This window comes from Henckelia pumila, unplaced genomic scaffold (assembly GCF_033568475.1).
Source record: "Henckelia pumila isolate YLH828 unplaced genomic scaffold, ASM3356847v2 CTG_525:::fragment_3, whole genome shotgun sequence".
NCBI lineage: Eukaryota > Viridiplantae > Streptophyta > Magnoliopsida > Lamiales > Gesneriaceae > Henckelia > Henckelia pumila.
This window is the reverse complement of record NW_027331857.1, coordinates 3960944-3981197: the sequence shown is the minus strand read 5'-3', so window position 1 is coordinate 3981197 and position 20254 is coordinate 3960944. Positions and strand designations below refer to the sequence as shown.

At 33.9% G+C, this 20254-nt stretch overlaps 2 protein-coding genes and 1 long non-coding RNA gene across 4 annotated transcripts; 2 read left to right on the top strand and 1 right to left on the bottom strand.

Moving 5' to 3' along the window:
- Window positions 1-1692: 1692 nt before the first annotated feature.
- LOC140873357 (adenylate kinase 5, chloroplastic) lies at window positions 1693-11641 on the bottom strand. 2 transcript variants are annotated; one of them, XM_073276457.1, is made up of 19 exons: window positions 11329-11641; window positions 10723-10824; window positions 10190-10318; window positions 9983-10117; window positions 9215-9361; window positions 8735-8809; window positions 8539-8632; window positions 8021-8070; window positions 7620-7748; window positions 6882-6917; window positions 6722-6802; window positions 6507-6645; window positions 6294-6373; window positions 6125-6190; window positions 6000-6029; window positions 5822-5931; window positions 5486-5623; window positions 5367-5396; window positions 1693-5290 (listed from the first exon to the last, which is right to left on the bottom strand). In XM_073276457.1, exons 1-19 carry the CDS (start codon window positions 11527-11529, stop codon window positions 5266-5268), a joined length of 1797 nt encoding a protein of 598 aa, XP_073132558.1. In that variant the 5' UTR covers window positions 11530-11641; the 3' UTR covers window positions 1693-5265. The 2 variants fall into 2 exon arrangements, with proteins under 2 accessions (XP_073132558.1, XP_073132559.1); XM_073276458.1 differs by having other exon boundaries at window positions 10723-10876; window positions 11329-11466.
- Window positions 11642-12616: 975 nt separating this feature from the next.
- LOC140873233 (uncharacterized) lies at window positions 12617-13063 on the top strand. The gene is made up of 2 exons (XR_012147986.1): window positions 12617-12863; window positions 12947-13063. It is a non-coding gene; the product is annotated as an uncharacterized lncRNA (long non-coding RNA).
- Window positions 13064-13493: 430 nt separating this feature from the next.
- Window positions 13494-17390, top strand: LOC140873122 (uncharacterized; the record flags this gene model as incomplete). The annotated part of the gene is given in 7 exon segments (XM_073276101.1): window positions 13494-14388; window positions 14904-14989; window positions 14991-14996; window positions 15145-15219; window positions 15657-15718; window positions 16228-16297; window positions 16423-17390. Coding segments are annotated over 7 exon segments (1923 nt in total), but the record flags the coding sequence as incomplete, so codon positions are not given.
- Between the last annotated feature and the right edge of the window lie 2864 nt (window positions 17391-20254).

The window sequence follows — 20254 nt, the reverse complement described above, 5'->3', positions numbered from 1 at the left end:
GATAGATGATTATCCTTATCTATATAGATTTTGTAAGATGAATATAAAGACGTTAAAAGATAATATTTGTATTATGTTATTTCCTCGTGTTTGCACGTCTATTCTCATATTTCTCTCTACCGGCCGCCATCTCTCAATTTGTCACAAGATTTATAACAAGTTCAATTGTCACTTTACATGGAATGCCTTAAAAACCATGCCGAGTTGAAAGGGAAGCCGGACGGTTGTCAGCGGTTCCAGGAGGATTGGGGGGTCAACGAAAATACTTGTGCCGTCTGCAAATGCCACCGGGGTTACCACAGGAAGGTGATCGAAACCGCTCCGGTTCGCTACGTGACTGAGGTTGTGTACACCAAATGCCACAAGATTCATAATTTCAACGTGTTGAATTCGGTGGATGGCTGCCAAGAATTCATGCCCCTCCGTGGAGATACCCTCACCTGCGCCGTTTGCGGCTGTCACAAGGGCTTCCACCGCAATGAGATAACCAAAGAAAGAAAAATCCTCTGATCAAACATATGAATAATATATATAATTCCAAGATTGGTACGGGTAATGCTTTTTTTTTTTTTTTGTTGGTTGTGAAATTCTGTATTCTTATGTATGTTTTGCTTGATGGAGAATTATTGTGTGAGATCATCGATCTTATACTTCTCTTGCTTCTAGTCCGCGATCTTTTGTTTTTATTAGAAACTTTTGTACGTTAATGTTGGAAAAAATCCTCAAAACCCCGATCTTCTATTTAAATGATCCATGACGCGGTGTTTTACTTTCTTGTTTAATTTATGGAATTAAATCACGATTTCAAAATAATTTTTGTTCTTGTGGTTATAAGGGGTTGTTTCTATTTGTCAAATTTGGTACGGCGTATACATTTTTAAAGTTTGATTTACAATATTTTGTTCCTTTCATCCCTCGAAAATTGAATTATATATCCTTGCATTTCCTTTATTACGTTTTGGGTTAATAAAATAATAATAATAATAATAATAATTGGCCTCTCATCTTACATATGGTACTGAGTTTTAAATAATAATAATAATAATAATAGTCGACTCTTTCATTAATTTTTTAAAGAATTTGGGTTTGAGGTCCAGTTTTTGGAGTATCCAATATGTATTTCTATGCGTGAACGAAAAGTTTGAATTTTTTATGGATTAGATTGGGCTTTAAGTTGATGCCTTGTTGAATTTGCAGCGGCCTCTTCATCTGGTCTTGTTGAGTTTTATACAATGACTTTGTCGTTGCACTTGTTATTTGTAGGTATCCTCGTGCATGCACAAGGAAAAGCAATGCATCATCTTCAAGTATAAGTTCATATAGTTTTATGGTTGAAGAATAGCTCGTCGATAACTTGATATGTTATTTTTTTGTTTTGGATTTGCTTGGATTAACCAAGACGTACTATTATGTTTTAGTTTTTAATGATTATTAACCAAGAATTTTTAATTTATTTGTAACGAATTTGTTTCAGAGTCTCCATAAATTAGAAAAAAATATTTATTCGGGATATCGCTTCTCGATACGATGGTATCTTATCAGGACGAGAATTGGATAGGGTTATAGAACGGATCTCGACCCTATCCCACCCCTGATCATGAACGAGGAGAAAGAATTGAACTCGAAATTCCAAGTATGTAAATGATTTTCTTATAGAGTCCTACACAAATACAGAAACAAGTCTTTCCTAGGAACATGACTTTTTTAAATATATCTTGATAATATTTAATGATCATGATACACATAAATTTTTTATCAAGATAATATTTAATCTAAACAAATATCTATCTCAATATTTTTGATAATAGCACATAAATATTTAACATATATATGAAATATTTTGTCGAGAATGCAAAATCAATATTATAATAATCACGCTTAAGACAAAGATTATCAAAATTATAATAATAATCTTGCGGCCACAATATATCAGATTTGGACATCTAGGAATCGACTCCACTTCATTGGGCTTTTTGGGTTCGTTTGCTTGTTCATGTCCATGCTTACTGTACTATCAATTGTTTGCAATTCCAACTGCAGATATTTAATTAACTCACCATCAAATGCCAATTGCAAGTCCCGGGCTGCATTCACCTTAACTTTCTTACCAAACTCTGCTAGGACTACCTCCACTTGAACGCCCTTTCTAGACCCCCGGGCTTCATTCACCTTAACTTTTATATATTTATAATTGTACACTTATATATTTAATTAACTAAAATATATATTTATCTAATCAATTAATTTATCATCTATATTAATTTTCTTAAAAGCTAATAAAATAAAGAAGATGAGCTGCTATAATGAAACAAAAAAAAAAACTTAAAAGTTTCAATTTTTAAAAAAATTAAAAATTTAAAAAATTGTGATTGGAAGCAGACCCTCATTTTAATTTATTGTCTTTTTAAAATAAAAATGTTCCACAAGTACTAAATTTAAAGAAAAGGTGAAGCAACGAAAAAAAAATTAATTTAACGGATAAAATTAAATGAAATGACTAAAAATTGAAAAACGACTTGAATTTATTATTATTTTTCATACAACTCGAATTTATTAATTGATCGCAAAACAACAGTATTCTACAAATTTAACTAAATTAACCAGACAAAAAAATGGAAAAACTGCAATTTTGATCCTTTATGTTTGTCATTTTGCGATTTCGATCCTCTGTGTTTTCACATTTAAGTTTTAGTCTGCATGTTCCGATTTCTGTCAATTTCAGTCCTTGTTATTCAAAAATGATTAGGTTGCACTGCACACGTCAGCACTGTATTGGTGTCACATCAAAAAAAGATTAAAATTACCAAAAGAATAAAGATAACGAACTAAAACTGAAATATTAAAATATAAAAGATCAAAATCACAAAGTGACAAACACATATAACTAAAAAACAATTTTCCAAAAAAAATAATAAAAAAAAGAAAGCGTGCATTTGAGAGACACTTTCTCTCTCCTCAAAAATTAAAAATGTTTCAAAATTTTGAACCATTTTTATGTTTTTAACTCATGGTACCAATGAGGTCTTGGCTTAGTAGTCAAGACTGAGGCTCTAAGACCAAGAGGTCTAAGATTCGATTTCTGTTGACTGCGGGTTAGTATCCTAATTTATTTAGGTTGATTTAGTTAGTTTCTTTGCTCGTGACAAGCACGCCTCGAGTTCATGCTCAAGTCCTGTCGGTTGTGTGCGGGCAATTTCATTATTTAATATTACAATTTGATGTAATTCGATATTCGATGTACTTGTACTCAAAAAAAAAAAAAAAAACTCATGATACCAATGACAATGGGTTCATTTTTTGAGGTTATTTTTTGAACCCCAATTTTTGGACCTCCATTGGATGTGTAGAAATTTGAACCCCAATTTTTGGACCTCCATTGGATGTGTTGTATTTCTTGCCTTCAAAACGTGGGATCGGAGGAAGTTAAAAAAAATAGCAACTTTTTGATTTTATAAACCAGGAGTGATTATTTTAATTCAAAGAAACAAACTGTTTTTCAGATATCTCATTTCATTTTTTTGACAATAAAAAAAATATCAACTTGACATGCACGTCGCGCATGCACACAAAAGCTAGTTATAATAAATAAGCATTGAACCATGCTAGTTTTCTAGAGTTTAATTAATAAAACTATTTAAAAAACTAAAATGTGGATATAGTTGAATTTTAGTAATTTTTGGAGTTAAAAGCAAAATAAAACTACTTTTCAATTGAATCATGCATTAATTAATTAATTTACAATAAATCATATATCAAAATTCAATTTATCAATAAATTGGTACGGAAATACCATTTACTCGATCAAATATAATATTTTTTTTGGGGTTAAAAGATTAATATTTAAACGAATAAATTAAAAAAATAATTTATATGTGAGTTCAAATTAGTTGTCACTTTAATTATAATATAGTTGTGACTTTCCATTCCTATATCATACCAAACATTGGTATAGAAAATGAAATACTCATTTGATTCTCATCTAAATATTCCATTGTACCAAATTAAGTATGAACATGCCCTTATTGTTACAATATTAATTTGTATCTTAAAAAGACTGATTTTATCAAATAAAAATTTATTTTTGATCCTCTGACCAAGAAACGTACCCAAAAGTCAACTAATTACTTCCCTTGATCTGATCGTCAACTGATAATTAACTTGCAGAAGGAGATATAAAAAGTTTTATAAGAAAAATATTGAGCGTAAAAAGTCAAAAATAAGCTATGGAAAAAGTTTATAAAAGTCCACAAAATTCTTGAAAAAAGTATACAAAAATCAGCGTATTTTTTTTTAATTTCAAAATCTATAAATAAAAGTCACTTAAAATCTATCAACTCCATAAAAATCCATCCCTTTTAAAAAATCATTAAAAATAGCGTTTGAAAAAAACTATAGGAGACACTTCCTCGGTTTTTCTTTGGCAAAACCAAACACTACCTAAAACTAAAAGTCTAGATTGATAAAATGATAAACAATATTTACTATTGAATAAATATTCATCATACACTGCTTTGCTTTGCTACTGGTTGCTTTTAAAAAAAGACTCAGTTGGTATTGTTGGTGGTCAACGTTATGGAGAAAGAATCTTACATGGAATGCCTTAAGAACCATGCCGATTTGAATGGGAAGCCGGACGGTTGTCAGCAGTTCCAGGAGGGTTGGCACTACGAAACTACTTGTGCCGTCTGCGATTGCAACCGGGGTTACCACAGGAAAGTCATCGAAACCACTCCGGTCAGCTACGTGACTGAGGTTGTGTACACCAAATGCCACAAGATTCATAATTTCGACTTGTTGAATTCGGTGGATGGCTGCCAAGAGTTCATGCCCCACGCCGGAGATGCCCTCATCTGCGCCGTCTGCAGCTGCCACAAGGGCTTCCACCGCAATGAGATAACCAAAGTTAAAAAAAGCAACATATGAATAGTTCCAAGATTGGTACCGGTAATGCTTTTTATTTGTCGGTTGTTTGTGATCTTATGCTTCTCTTGCTTTGAGTCGGTGATCTTATGTTTTTATTAGATTATAAACTTTTGTGTGTTGTGTTAAGTTATTTATCATGAATGAGGAGAATGAATTGAACTCGAAATTTTAACACGAACACAAATTTCCTCACGCAAACATTTGAGTTTCTGACCAGAACTTCACGATGCTGTACATTTGTTGATATACTAGTCCCATATTTGAGGACATGTTGAACTTAGACTTAACTCGTCTCTGGTTGAGTTCTCATTAACTTGCTCCCATTTTACATGCCTGCTGGCTTTAAAGTATTCCGCTCAAAAAGCCCCTGCAAACAGAACACAAATTTTCAATGAAACTGATCTCAATCGATGGATGTGAATATAATGATTGCATAATCTCACCATATTCCAGTAGCTCTCGAGACTTGGCTTCTGCAAGAAACAAACAGGACGTAATCAAGAAACAATCGAGATCAAATGCCAGTAACAAGGAGACAGTTCTCAAACAGGACGTCTGTTACCTTGTTTTTCCCTCAAACACATCATTGATCTCATCGCCGCTTGGCCTTTTCGCAAAGGTTTCCAAGATTGTGTATTTCTCCTTCTTGGATGATTCGTCCACCCTTTTGTACAACTCGTACTCGTAAGGATAAGACATTCTGATAAGGCAAGTGAAACCGTGAATGAACTTAGGTAAGGTGTTTGGCGAACTTCATCTAAGTTTTACTACCATAGCATATGTTCGATAGCTTTAGAAACTTTGATGAAGCATGCTATGTAATTGCTTGAATGTAAGACAAGTAGAAGGGTAAAGGAGGAGGCGGTGATATCGAAAGATTAGTCAACACAAAACTGACCTGAGAGCACCCATTATGGGATATTGTGTCCCTGAATAATAGAGGAGCCGAAAGTGGTAGCATATCTCAAAGGAAGCAGCATATTCCAATCTATTCTCGCGGCCCATCGTCTTGCATATCAATAGCAAATAAGAAATCTGCTAAAACACAGAGCAGTAACTGATGGTTAGGTACTTACTTGCATGACGCCACTCGAACTTGGTATGTCCTAACAATTTAAAAAAGCATTGCGTCAGGGTTTAGATTCAAACATTGATATGCATAACAGAAAAAGGAAGAGGAGTTCAAATTTTGTGAACTAACCCCGAGTCTGGGATTGACAAGAATGACCGGACGAGGTCCAGCAGCATCAGTCATTGCTCTTAAATCCTGCATTATTAGACACCAAGAATAATGCAAGAAAAAACAATTTAATATTTGTAGAAGAGTTTCTTTCAGGAACAAAATCAAAACTATTTCTCAAATCCCTTACACCAATTATACAGTTTCCTACTGCATTTTGTGGAGCTACTAAGATAAACATGTCATCCTGCTCCTCAACCTCTCTGGCACCTGCAGATAACATGAAAGATATCAACGGACTGTATCAAGAACAATGACATCTGAATGAGAATAATCAACAAGTAACTCGTTCCAAGGGTTATCACCTGCATAAAAAAACATAAATACATCAAAGAATTCTTACCTATAGAACCAATATTGATAAAGTTACCCATGGTATCATCATCACCCCAATCCATGAATTCCAAAATTTTCCTACTTCCAGCAAGCTGCAGTGGCATTCCCGCTAGTGCCCCTTCTCCCATAGATCCTTGCACACAAACCTACAGGAAGTAGGAAAGTTCAGAAAATAATATGTGTCAAAAAATTGAAAATTTTCAAAGACGAGCCTATACATGCCTTGATGCGCTTTCCATCATCAGCGAAGGAGAGAGCTAGAACACGTACAAGTTCCAATAAGGTACCTATTCGATACACATCCTGCACCAGGTATCATACTATCATTACATCCACAAAGCTTAAGAAAACCAAAATATGAAGAAAAACAATAAAGAGTTACCATTTCAGGGTTCAGCTCTGGTATACTGACCTCCACCTTTCAGTTCAAGATAGCGAAAGATCATTATACTTTCAAGGTGCAAAATGCAAGATTTTATTGGTCAATGAGCAAACATTTTTAACTAATGAAACATTCAGGTCCACCCACACAAATGCACTTATCTGCCAATAAAAATGAAGTGGTATTTTCCTGTTTATTGGATCAGAATCAGTTTTTCTACGATAAGACTTTGTCAGAAGAAAACATGTTGAAACAAGAAAAGAGCCCAACAAATCCAATTTGGTCAGTTCAGTCACATCCTCAACATCAGTGTAAAGTGATCAGATGTGATTCTTCCCTTGCCAGCAAATGATTCAACTTTCATACCAAGTACTTCGAAGCTTTAATATTTGTAAAATCACTTTAAATGTTATTGTTCTTCACCGAGAGATGCGTGTATGCATTAGTAAATAAGGTACTTTATAGCATCCTCTCCCAGCAAACCACTAGCATCATTGCAAAAGTCATGATTTTTTAAATCAAAACCATTTACTGAACCATGAAAAATAAATTTACTAAAAGTGACTGGGTAAAAACACATATTACCTCTACCTGGTAACATATGTGCCTGGCAAAGACTATGAATATGATAATGAAGCACATTTCTCATTTAGAAGGGCTAAAATCAAAATAAGAAAGGAAAAATTCATCTAACTGCAGAACTATGATCCAAAACAGAAATAAAAGAAAATGTCTAACCTTTAACCGAGTTTTCCCATCATTTATTGCTCTTTGGGTTGCTTGCAACACATCTTCATAGAAGTATTCCCTGATTTCTCTAGAATGAGGAATATTATTCAACCGTGTAGGTATTCCCCTCCAGCTTTTCTGCAATTGTTACAAACTTAATCAACGGACTCTGTGGTTAAACAGCCTAAAGAGCACTAAATGATGGAAAGCTCAATTAAAGATCAGATATTTTGAGAAAAAACGATTTTCTTTCAACGGACTCTGCGGTTAAACAACCTAAAGAGCATTAAATGATGGCAAACTCAATTAAAGATCAGATATTTTGAGAACAAACGATTTTCTTTCAAATCACCTTTAACCACCCAAGAGCGTATATGGTTCCATGAAATTTAAAGAATATTTAACTTAACCTTCTCTGAGGTTGCCTTGTTAACTTGGATGTCATTCCTTGCCAATTCACCTGCAGACAAGCAGAATGAACTTCAATTGTAGTTTATTGCAATGATAAACTCCCAAAACTCTATCATACCGATGTGGGACATAATTCAGCACACCCCCACTGAAGCGTGGAGATATTAACGTGTGGCCCAACTATAGACATCCCAATTATGGGCAGTCCAACGCATAACGGTGAGTCTGGGCTCTGTTACCATGTTAAAAAATGGACTTGGACCTAACTAAACCCAAAAGCTAGCTGAAGGGGGAGGGTTGTCCAAAATCATATATTGAACTCCCAGGAACTCTATCCAACCAATGTGAGACATATTTCAACACCTCATAACAATTATGAGAAATAAAGTAAACAAGAAAATCAGCTTTTGTGAAAAACTTACTATGAAGAAAATACCGAATAGAGGATATATTTACAATGGTTGCTTAATTTTTGTCTATATAAACAATAGCCATATGAAAGAAAAAAGGGCTGGACCTGATTTTGATGCCTTATCTTTCTCATCCAGTAATCTTGATAACACAGACTCTATCTCTTTAAATATTATTTCTTTAGGACGGTTTCCATCCACCTGAAAACTAACCAACAAAAAATATGATTCATGGGAATGGATCTACAATCTACATGATGGAGTTGAAAATAATGTTAACATCATCATTGATTTGAGAATCACCTTGTTCAAGATATCCGAGTATGTGGAAAACATCGCCTCAGCGTTTTGCTTGTATATTTGTAAACGTGATTTCACCTGTGAAAACATTTATTTAGCCATAAAGTTTTCCAGACATCTCCACACAGATCTCCGTGCATGATTCAACACTTTGCAACGTTTTACATGCACTTACATTTTCTGATGATTGCTATTAATGCCACAAGCCCGGGATTACAGTTGTTGTTAGCATTACTAGCCATTGCACAATCATCATAGTATTTAGCCTAATGGAGCCAATAAATTTTTCATAAATATCGGAACTGTGTCACAGAACAAATGAGTACCATAAACAAACTACAATATTTTAGTTGAACAAAATTCTGAAGTCGATAAAGATAGTGCCATAATGATGGAACTAAAAGCAACACAGAACACCTAAATACATCTAATTTGAAGTGCACAAGTAAACTGCAGAAATTTAACACTGCCAGCTTGAGATACCTTTTCTTCAGTGTCATCAGGACGAGTAACAAGCCTTTCTTTTATTTCCTCACTTTCTGGAGGAAAATTAGTCATATGATAGATTTTTCCGGTTAAAGGATCCAGCCTTCGACCAACACTTCGGTCTATTAGTATCTCGTCAGGAACCTGATTAATAATGATATTTCATGTTCAGTATAATATATTAGATAGTACATAGATACACTTTATTTTCAAAGCTATAATGATGTCTTTGAATCTTAGAAATATATACGAGAGCTAATTGCATTAACACATTTGTAAAAAATAAAAAAACACGTAAAAAACAACTTATGTAAAACTAATATCATTTTAAACCCCGTGTTTTTAAAAATCAAACATAAAACCTCTTCCCATAGAGGGTAAATGTGCCTTAGTTTTATAATATAGGGGTGAAATGTGTTTGATTTTTAAAAAATTTTAAGGATATATTAGTGTCTATTAATTTTTTAGGAGGTTTTATGTCTTTAAAACTTTTCACAAGGGTTGATGCAATTAGCCCCAATTTATACTTGATCACTTTCCCAAAGTTTTGCCAAGTACTTGTTCTATATTTGCATTAAATCTTAGTGGAATGACACAAATAAGTTTATACCTCAATAAATGTTTATTTGCCACCTCTCTTTTAGCGGTCATGGCTAGTTCTTTAACTTACATCAGAGTAAAGACTATATCTTTCCAGCCAATATTCAACACTAAGAGGGAAAATAAAGACTAGCATCATAATCACATAATGGCATACCGACATACATCAAGAACAATGCATGTATCTGGTCTGACATTCAGCTTTTCCAAACTCTCTGCTTGGGCAAAAGTTCGTGGGTATCCATCTAAGAGCCATCCTTTCTCCTTTGCATCTTCAAGAGATAACCGTGTTGTCACCATCTATAAAATTCAGCGTTAATAAAGCTGATTCAGGAAAAAAAAATAATAAATTTTGTTTGAATCATCACATACAGCTGTCACAATTTCATCTGGAACCAGACAACCGGAATTCATGTATTCCTTTGCCTGGTTGCCGATTTCTGTTCCTGCAGCTACTTCAGCTCGTAGAATATCTCCAGTTGATATGTAAACCAACCCAAACTGAAGAACTCAAGAAGTAGTCATAGAAAGGTGATAAAAAATGACGGAGTTTCAAGGCAAATAAGTCAAAACTTTATCACCAAATGCATTATCTGCTTAAGTAACAAAATAAGTCAAAAAATTCATATAAAATTTTCATTTCATAAGTCATTTTTTTTTATAGAAATCATTAAATAGACATGGGTGTCATTAATTGGATTCAGAAAAGGAGCATATGCTAAAAAGGCAAAAAAAAAACTATCATTCCTTTAGGAAACTACATTAAGCAATAAACTGGGAGTAGCTAGATGAAGCACATGCCTAACCATTCATTTTTGTGTCTCTTTTCACATAACTAATATCTCTCAAAAGAGATAATTGGAATGGGAAACATGCCTACAAACAAAAACATAATTTCTACTCACCTCCTGAACAATTAGATCACTCTGAGTCCCTTTTCCAGATGCTGGAGCACCAGAAATCATCACTTTCAATGGTTCACGTTTTGAGCTCACAGTTTTGAGCCCCTGCTCCCCACACATACATTTACATCAGAAAATGATAGAGATTTTTTAACACCTGAAACAGATAAGATACTTGGAGAGTTATTCCTCTCTTTCCAAAGATTGATTATGATTAGTACAGTACATTCTAAGGATACCTTTTGTCAGAGTAGAGCATAATGCAACAATGATTAATATCAGCATATCCAAATAAAGATAAAGTTAATATCGACATCCACACATTTAACTTTCACCTAAATTTCACAACTACTAAACGAGGAGCAAAAAGCCGCAGAACAGAACCAAATGAGTAACTGCCCTCTTACTTGGTATACTTCAAGAAAATGCATTTAGTTCGTTTCTCCGAATATTAATAATTCAACAATGTGCCGATTTCCTTTGACCCTTTACCCACTTAATAACGAGTTCAGGATCAAGAATAAAATGGTAACAATACGTGGCAGTACACATAAGAGCAACTCCAAATAAAGTTCAGTTTTTTTCCCTATCCCAGTTCTGGAATCAGACCTTTTTTCTCACAGTGGTACTTCTGATGCTGGAATATCCATGAATATGGTAGGATGAGAGCTGTTGAGTGAGCAAAGGAGATGGGATGCAGAGGGAACAAGAGAAAGAACGCGAATGAGGGGATTTAGCGAATGTGCGGAGTTTTGGTGTTAAAGGGACAAGGCAGCAGTGAGCAGCAGAAGTCGGGGACGGGCTCAACATGGCTGAAGCTCACGCACTGACGGTGTGGCAGTGTGTGTCTTGATTGGTTGATGGAAGGATTCTCAGAGCACGATTGCAAAATCTACACAAGTGGCTCTTATGAATTTCCAATTATATCTATTTGCTCTCTACTTTTTTTTTTTTTTTTAATCAACAAACCGAGGTTTTAAGTTGGTGAATGGTTATTATTTATAGGCCGGTAAATTAGTCGAGCCGAACTTTTGAATGTTTAAGCTCGGTTCATTTATAACCGAGCAGAACTCGAGCTTATTTAACGAATATATTCATAGCTCACGAGCTTTTATCGAGCTTAATATATTTAAATATAAATTTAAATATTCATTAAATTAATTAAAAACTAAATTATATATTTGAAAAAAATATAATATTATTATTAAAATTTGTAATTTTATTCTAATAAATTAATTTTTATAGATTTTTCAATATTTTTCATAAGTAAAGTGTAAATTTATAAATTAAATATCAATACTATTATTTTTTTCGTCTAAGAGATGTCTTACGAGCTTGTTAACGAGCCTGTTTAACGAGCATGTTCACGAGCTAACGGGCCGAATATTATAAAGCTCGAGCTTGGTTCGTTTACCTTAACGAGCCTCATTAAACGAGTTCGAACGAGTTTTTAACGAGTCGAGACCCAAACAGCTCGCGAACTGTTCGGCTCATTTACATCCCTAATTATTCATTGGGATGATTATCCATCAGCAAGCAAGTAAAAAAATCAAGAGTTTGCTATTTGGAAGTGAGAAGATTATATAACGTTAATTTTAATTTAGATCAGCAAAAAATAGTTTTTTTAGCGTGAGTTATTTAAAAAAAAACATGAAAAGAATATCAGCAATTTCCATGGAAAGTATTGATTTTACTTGTATTTAACTTTATATTTTTCATTTTAATTAATTCATTGAACATCATGAATTTTTTTATTTCTATATTGTTAACTTGGTGAGAGATAAAGTTTTTGGCTTGTAATGAAAACGGAAAAAGATGAGATTGAATAATATAAAAAGATTTGGGGCCAAATCAGAAGTTTATGTAAAATATAGGGATGAAAATGAATCGACGAACACCTTCGAATTTGATCCATAATCATCATTCGCGACGCATCTGGGTGTTCTCCTTTCAGGACCCAACAAATCACCTTCAACCGCCGCCAAATTTGCACTTATGGGAGGGAGTAAACAGGAAAAAGTTGAACAAATCGAGCCGCCGAGCGCCGCGCGGATCATCTTCTTATTCGTCTTCGCATCATGGCTTGTTTGTGGAAGGAGGAGTTTTGTCGGATTGGTCAGCCTTCAGTTCTCCTCCTCCCAGAGGTTATTTCTTCAGAAAATTCTGATCTTTTTTGGTAAAAAAAAAAAAGATCTTGGGTCTGTTTTTAATGATTGACTGTGTTTAGGGAAGAAAAGTAATAATATTGGGGGAACTGGGAGTTCGAAGCCCGATTCGAAGTTGGCCGACCGAGGTCATTCTAACAGAAGTAGAGGAAATGCTATTTGTTACGCGTACCCTACGGTATGTTTGTTTCCGTGATTAACTGATGCCTGCTTGCTTGGTTGAAATAGAAAGTTTGTGCTTTTCTTGTCTTGTTAAAGTATAAATTTGTTGATTGAGAAGATTTGAGTTTTGCAATTACGTGGTGTGAATACTATAAAGGAGGGTTTTTATATCTGTTTTTTATTTATGAATAAGCACTCAAGAACGAGAGCTGGAGCCTGGAATGTGTTGAGACAGCCAAAATAATAGCTTTTTCGTTGATTCTCTTAATTGAAAGAAAAGCGGATTTTGTATTATGGTCTTTTGGTTTTCTGTTCACCTGACTTGAAGTTCGTATGTTTTTCTTAAGATTTAAATAAATTTCAATTTAAGTTGAAATGCTTGGTCGACAATTTTGTCTCGATAATTTCTAGGAAGATACACATTTACATGAAAGTGTAAATCAATGAACGAGGTCGACACTTCAGCACCTGTGGTTTTTGATCAATTCAGAGAAGACACCAATTGTTGACAAGGGGGCGATTGGGGAATCTTCTAGCTTGGAGTATATTTATGACTACACTACAAGCTTCACATTGGACCATAGCTCGCATAGAGGATTGGGGTTCTGTGAACTTGCAGAAACCACTCCAAGTTTCGGATCATCATTCAAAATTGAGGAGAAAGATGGTGATTCTATTGTCTTTTCTTCATGTGAGGCAGATCGTTTGGGTGGTGACACTGATCTGGTTAATGGCACAAAAGCTAAAATAGGTGAGTACTCACTAGAGGAGATTCCATCTTCTGAGGAAAATCCACGTTATGTGCTAATAGGAGGCACCAAAATATATACGTATGACACGGAGGAAGAAGAAGAAGAAGAAGAATTGACTGATGTTGAAAGATCAGAAGAAGCAGATTGCTCTACTACATCTGAGAGTGATGAATTGTCATCTGTTATTGACTCAGACATTGATGAAGAGGTTGCTGTGGATTACTTCGAGGGAATAGGTGGAACTGGAGACATCGTCAATGTTGCTCAACTGATGGGACAAGTCTCAGATGTGTCTGACGATGATAGTGATTCCAAAGATAGCTATGATGAAACTCTACAGAAATTTGGTGGGATTGCACTTATGGAAGGATCGAGGAAGTATGGTCAGAGGAAACCTGGATCAGGAATAAAGTATCTTGCTGAAGATAAAAAACCAACACCTATTAAATATGCTGGTTCTCCTACTCTTGATGGCCTAATGCTTGTTAAGGATCCAAGAACTGCATCTGGGAGAAAGAAACCCCAAGATAAAATATCACAGTCTTGGCCTTTGGAATCTCGGAAAAGCAAAAATTTTAGGACAATACCAGGTTTGGACTTCTATTACTTAGTTTGAGTGGTTATTGACTCTGTATAATCTGTAAATTGTTGCTTCCAAAATGAAATAAATTTGTCCGATTCTTTTTATTTTCCGGTGGATTCGGTCTTTGACTGGATAGTTTCTTTATTCTTGCTTGTTTCCTCGCTTTGAACATTATGTATTTGCTACTGTGATTTAACTATTGGGTGTAAAAATTCCTGATGGTTGAAAGTATGATTTCTACATATTCATTTGGTGTGGCTACAAAACCAGAGTTATTGGAAATCAAATATATTTCGACCAATATAAAAGCTATGGGAATTTTTGTTTATGTTTTTCTTGTTTTCTTCTCTTTCCTTTTTGTGTTCCATCTAGAGTTTGTTGGGTTTCAAGAATTAATTTTCCCTTAATTTTTGAGAAGCATTTTCCATTCCTTCTGGTTATTTTTTATTTTTAGATTTGGTTATTTGTTCACTTGAATATCTGATTGGGTGCTGCTGTATGAATGTAAGTTTTTCATTTCAGGGGAGAAAAAGAAACATCGGAAAGAAATGATTGCAGCGAAGCGTCGAGATAGAATGATTAACCGCGGTGTAGATCTCCAGCAGATAAAATTCAGTAAGAGAAAATAATATTGTTTATTTTACTACTAAATACATTTCCTGGTTGAGAGCTTATTCAGGATTTCCAGTTATGAGAATTTTGTTTGATAATCTTGCTTTAGGAATCTGAAAAATTATCGGCATCGTTTTATTTTAAACTGTAGAAATTGCACCAAATGGTTCTTGATGGTGAAACTATCGTATCATTCCAGCCTATGCACTCACGTGATTGTTCACAGGTAAAATTATCTTCACCTGGACCGAGTTAAACTAGTGTATCTCATTATCTAGTATGCCTATCTTACGACATACTGTTCTCTGTGATTTGCTTTCATATTTTATCTTGTCTTTTCCCTCCCCAATCTTCGTAGTGACATCCACAAATGAAAGGTTTCAGTACTTTGAAAGTTGCTTTATGCATGGGCATTGAGCCATGTTAAAAGTCATTTATTGGAAGTTCTGTTTTTACAGTAGCTGTACACTTTGGACGCTGTTCAAAAGTTTATTTTTGTTGAATGAGAAGAAGTTTGTTTTGATGCTTTCTTTTGTCACCCAAAGAAACATTAAAGCTTACCTGATTATGGATTTATAAGGGAAATTTGCCTTAAGAGTTTATCCAACATAATGTTTTATTGTTCTGTGTCCTTGTGTTATCTAAGGATATTGAGTCGTACAGGTTCGAAGACTAGCATCAATATACCGATTGGGAAGTTTGTGTAGTGGATCTGGCAAGAAGAGGTAAAATATGCGAACTTCATGTTTTTCCATGGGTGTAAAAAGTTATCACTACATTTAACTTCAAACTCAATCAATATACCGATTGGGAAGTTTGCCGCCAAAGATTCTTTTATCTCGTATGATTTGTGGGCAAAAAAACCATAAGCTGGGTAGATTATGCAGAGACAACAGACAAGTGACAGTTTATTTCTTTATTGGGTAGATTATTTATTTATTATCTAAATTCATTTCAGTTGGATGAAGTTGTGATCAATGGGTGATTTTAAATTCACAATTTGGCAATCGTTTAGTTGCATCCATGGAGTTCTCTTATTTCAATTTAATCTTGTATTCTGGCATTTCTCTGGATTATTAACCAAGTAGATGTTCTATATTTGTTATGAAAACGATCCATGGAAGTGTTATGCATACTACTACAATTACCTGTAAGTGTGATTGATCTTATCGCGTAGCTATTCTGCAAATTATTGACGGCAGTGTTCTGAATGACTTGTTATTCTGTCGCTCAGATTTGTCACAGTGACGCGGACTCATCACACGTGTATGCCATGCTCTAATGATAAAGTTCGACTTGAGAAGGTACAGTCGGGAATCATCTCCATTCTTTGTATAATCTAAATGGTGTTTTCCTTTGAGCGTCACCAAGTTTGTTCCCCCAAGTTGCACTTTCCGCATCCAATCTTGATATTGACACTGATTTTCAGCTGATAGGAGCTGACAAAGATGATGCTGATTTCGCTGTTATCGATACAATGACTGCTCAAGTTCATAGACAGTCTGCAAAGAAGCTCGTTGCATTTGGTGACTCAACTTCAAATGGCCCCAAATCTTCTCGGGCCAGATCAAATAAGCAAGCAAGAAGCAACAGAATGGCTGGAAAAGAAGTTGGCTCCTACGCTTCTCAGCCTGTATCCTTCGTCCCTGGTGGCAAGATGAATTCTGAAACGGTTGACACGGAAAACATATCCCCAGAGACGAAAGATGTATCTAAATCTGTGGAAGTTGGGGCATTTGAGATGCACACCACCGGTTTTGGCTCGAAAATGTTGGCTAAAATGGGATTTGTGGAAGGCGGGGGATTGGGAAAGGATGGCCAAGGTCTGTCGCATCCCATCGAAGTCGTTCAACGTCCTAAATCACTGGGATTGGGTGCTGAGGTTCCTGAAACAAGCACGAACTTAATGAACATCGATGCTCCTCCTAAGCCAGCAAGATCAAGTGCCAAGTCGTCTTATGCAAATGACAGATTAGCAAAGAAAGACACTCAAAAACTCGGTTCTTTTGAGCAGCACACGAAGGGGTTTGGATCAAAGATGATGGCGAAGATGGGTTTCGTGAAAGGCATGGGCTTGGGCAAGGATTCTCAAGGCATGGTGAACCCTTTAGTCGCTCACAGGCGGCCGAAGGCTCAGGGACTAGGAGCCACGGGTTGAGTTATTTGTATCCTCTGCTGATTTATAACATAGGGATGAGAACTCCTCTCCCTTCTCTTATTCAATAAGATGTATTTAACTGGTATAACACAGACATCATAATCACAAGGAGCACGCATGCAAGGGTAAATCATATGAAATTTAGGCCTATTATGATTTAAATGGTAAATATTTATGTATTGAAATAACAGACGTGGCATGGAAGAGATCTTTAAAATTTTCTTTTTTTTACTGTATGCAGCTTATGTTTGCAATTGTGGCAATTATGATAAGGGTTTCATTACATTCTTGATGGAGGCACATGGAATGATCGAAAGCAGGTTGATCTAATTTATGTTTTTTTATAGTTAATAAACAAATAATAATATCTTAAATTTAATTATTTTGGGGAAAAAAAGTAAATAGTTATATATAGGGCAATTTGCTCAAAAATTCCCAAATGCAAACATGTTTTGTTTTGGGGTTCCTAGTCATAAAATATGGTACAAAACAATACAAGATGTGGTACAAAATCATACAAGATGTGGTACAAATTAACAAAAAATGTGGTACAAAAAAATGGCTAGAGAGTGCAAAGCAAAACATGTTTGCATTGGGAATTTTTGAGCAATTTGCACTTATATATAAACCCTTGATCTTTCTAGTGAATCAAATTAGGGGTGTTTATCATCATTTTTTAAAAAAGTGATTCTTGGTTTTTGGTTTTAAAAAAATTAGTTTTGTGTGGTTTTTAAATTCAGGTCTTGAGTTAACTTGTGCTTAATTTAATCAAAATCCTAAAGCAAGTTGTATGATGATTTTGATTTTTCAAAAATGATTTTAATAAAAATTTAATGCTAGAATCATTTTTTTTGTTAAACACTACACACTTCAAATTTTAGTGTTTCACTTTTGTTTTCATATTCTGATTTTTGAAAACTTCTTCAATCTTCACAATCTAAATTTATAATTGGAAAATTGTTTTTTTGGACCGGTATATTTGTCATTTTGCAATTTCGGTCCTTTATGTTTTCAGTTTTAGTCCGATGTCTTTACTTTTTTAACAATTTTAGTCTTTTTTCTGATGTGGTGTTGATTTGATACCGATGCAGTGCTGATGTGGAGTTAACATGTACAGTGTCACGTAAACATTTTCGAAGAAAAAAAGACTGAAATTGCCAAAAAATAAAAACATGCATGACTTAAACTGAAATATGAAAACATAGAAGACCGAAATCGTAAAATGACAAACATATAGGACCAAAATTACAGTTTTTTTTTTTAAAATTAAATCATTTCTAGAAGCATTTTTTTTTTCACACGCCTTAAAATCCTCCATTACCTTCGGACACATAGAGAATGCCAACAAACATACATTTGTTACTTTCTCCTTATCTTATCATCGTTTAATAAAGCTTCAACCAATGTTTTCATAATTTGACCCGTGATCGAACCGATCTATCTTCAAAAAACGTTTCAATCAGTTTGACCGTTTTAACCGGACGGTTGAACCAAAAAATTGTTTATATAATATAATATAATTAATAATATATTTAAAATTTTAAAACTTAAAAGTTTTGTATATAAATAAACAAAAAATATATATTTATCCAGTTTTCCTAGTTTGAAACGATATAAATATATTCAAAATGTTAATTATATTTATATATATTTTTAAAAGTAAATAAATAAATAAATTAAAAAAATTTAATAATACTAAAATAATATTTTTAACAATGTACAAATTACAAATAATCATTTATTATATATAATAAAATATTAAATTAAAGTTTTAAATAAAAAAAATAAAAAAATTCGAAAACCGGTTGAACCGGTTCTTTGGCCGGTTCTTGGCAGGTTTGACCGATTTTGAACAGTTTTGATCGGTTTCGAGCGGTTCAGCCGTTAAAATGGTTTTTAGGAGTGTTCCAGAGCGGACTAGTGACCGGTTTCCGGTCGAAACGGTCGGTCCGGTCCGATTTTGAAAACACTGGTCTCAACCCCCTATAAAAATCGATTTGGTAATTTAAGTGTGTAGGCTAAAATACCCCCTCAATTTTATTGACCAATAAAAACAATCGAATGACAATATCGTAATATCCATGACACATTCTTAATCTAACTTCTCATCTCAAAACCCATGTTCTCTCTATTTTTCCGAGCATCCCTTATTTTTTGCTTTTCATATTACCCTCGACTCTTGCCCACTATTAGTGATGCCAAAGGGTAGGGGTGTGCATAATATGATCAAAATCGAAAAAATCAAAAACTCAAACCGAAGAAATCGAAAACCAAACTGAACCATAATTCGGATTTATTATTTTGGTTTTATAACTTGAAACCGAAATTATTATGATTTGGTTACGATTTTATGTACTTCAAAACCAAACCGACAGTTTAAACCGTACTTTAATAAAATAAATGTTTTATTTATATTTAGACTATTGGTGGGTTTATAAAATTTTATTAATTCAAATATAAATTATGATATATTTATTTGTATATATTTTTTATGCATTAAATTTGTATAACTAATTATAAATTTATTGAAAATTTTATTACAAGATGTTTGTATATATTTTAAAAAAATTAATGTATAATCAAATTTTATACTTGTAAACTCATAAAATCTAACGAAAAATTATATAAAATTGAATTAAATTCCCATTTTATACATTGTAGAATGATACATAATTAATCAATTAAATTTTTTCCTAAACCGCAAAACCAACCGTATAAACTATAAACCAAACCGTAATACTATAAAATCAAACCAGACCGTAATTAAATGGTTTAGTTATCGGATTAGACATTTAAAAAACCATAGAACGAAAAATCAAAACGTAATTATGTAAAATCGAACAAGACCGATCGTTGAACACCTCTGGAAACGGGGCAGATCTAGGGCAAGTTTGGATAAACCCGGGATCCTCCCTGTCCCGCGAACCCAGTAGGTCTAATCCGGGTTAGACCTATTGGACTCGTCGAAAATTAAATAATTTTAAATTTATTAAATAAAAAAATTTAAAAGTTTAAAAATTAACAAAAATCATTAAATTCAATTTCAAATATATATATTGATAATATTTTAGACAAACAAATATTCTCATAAGTTAAAATTTAT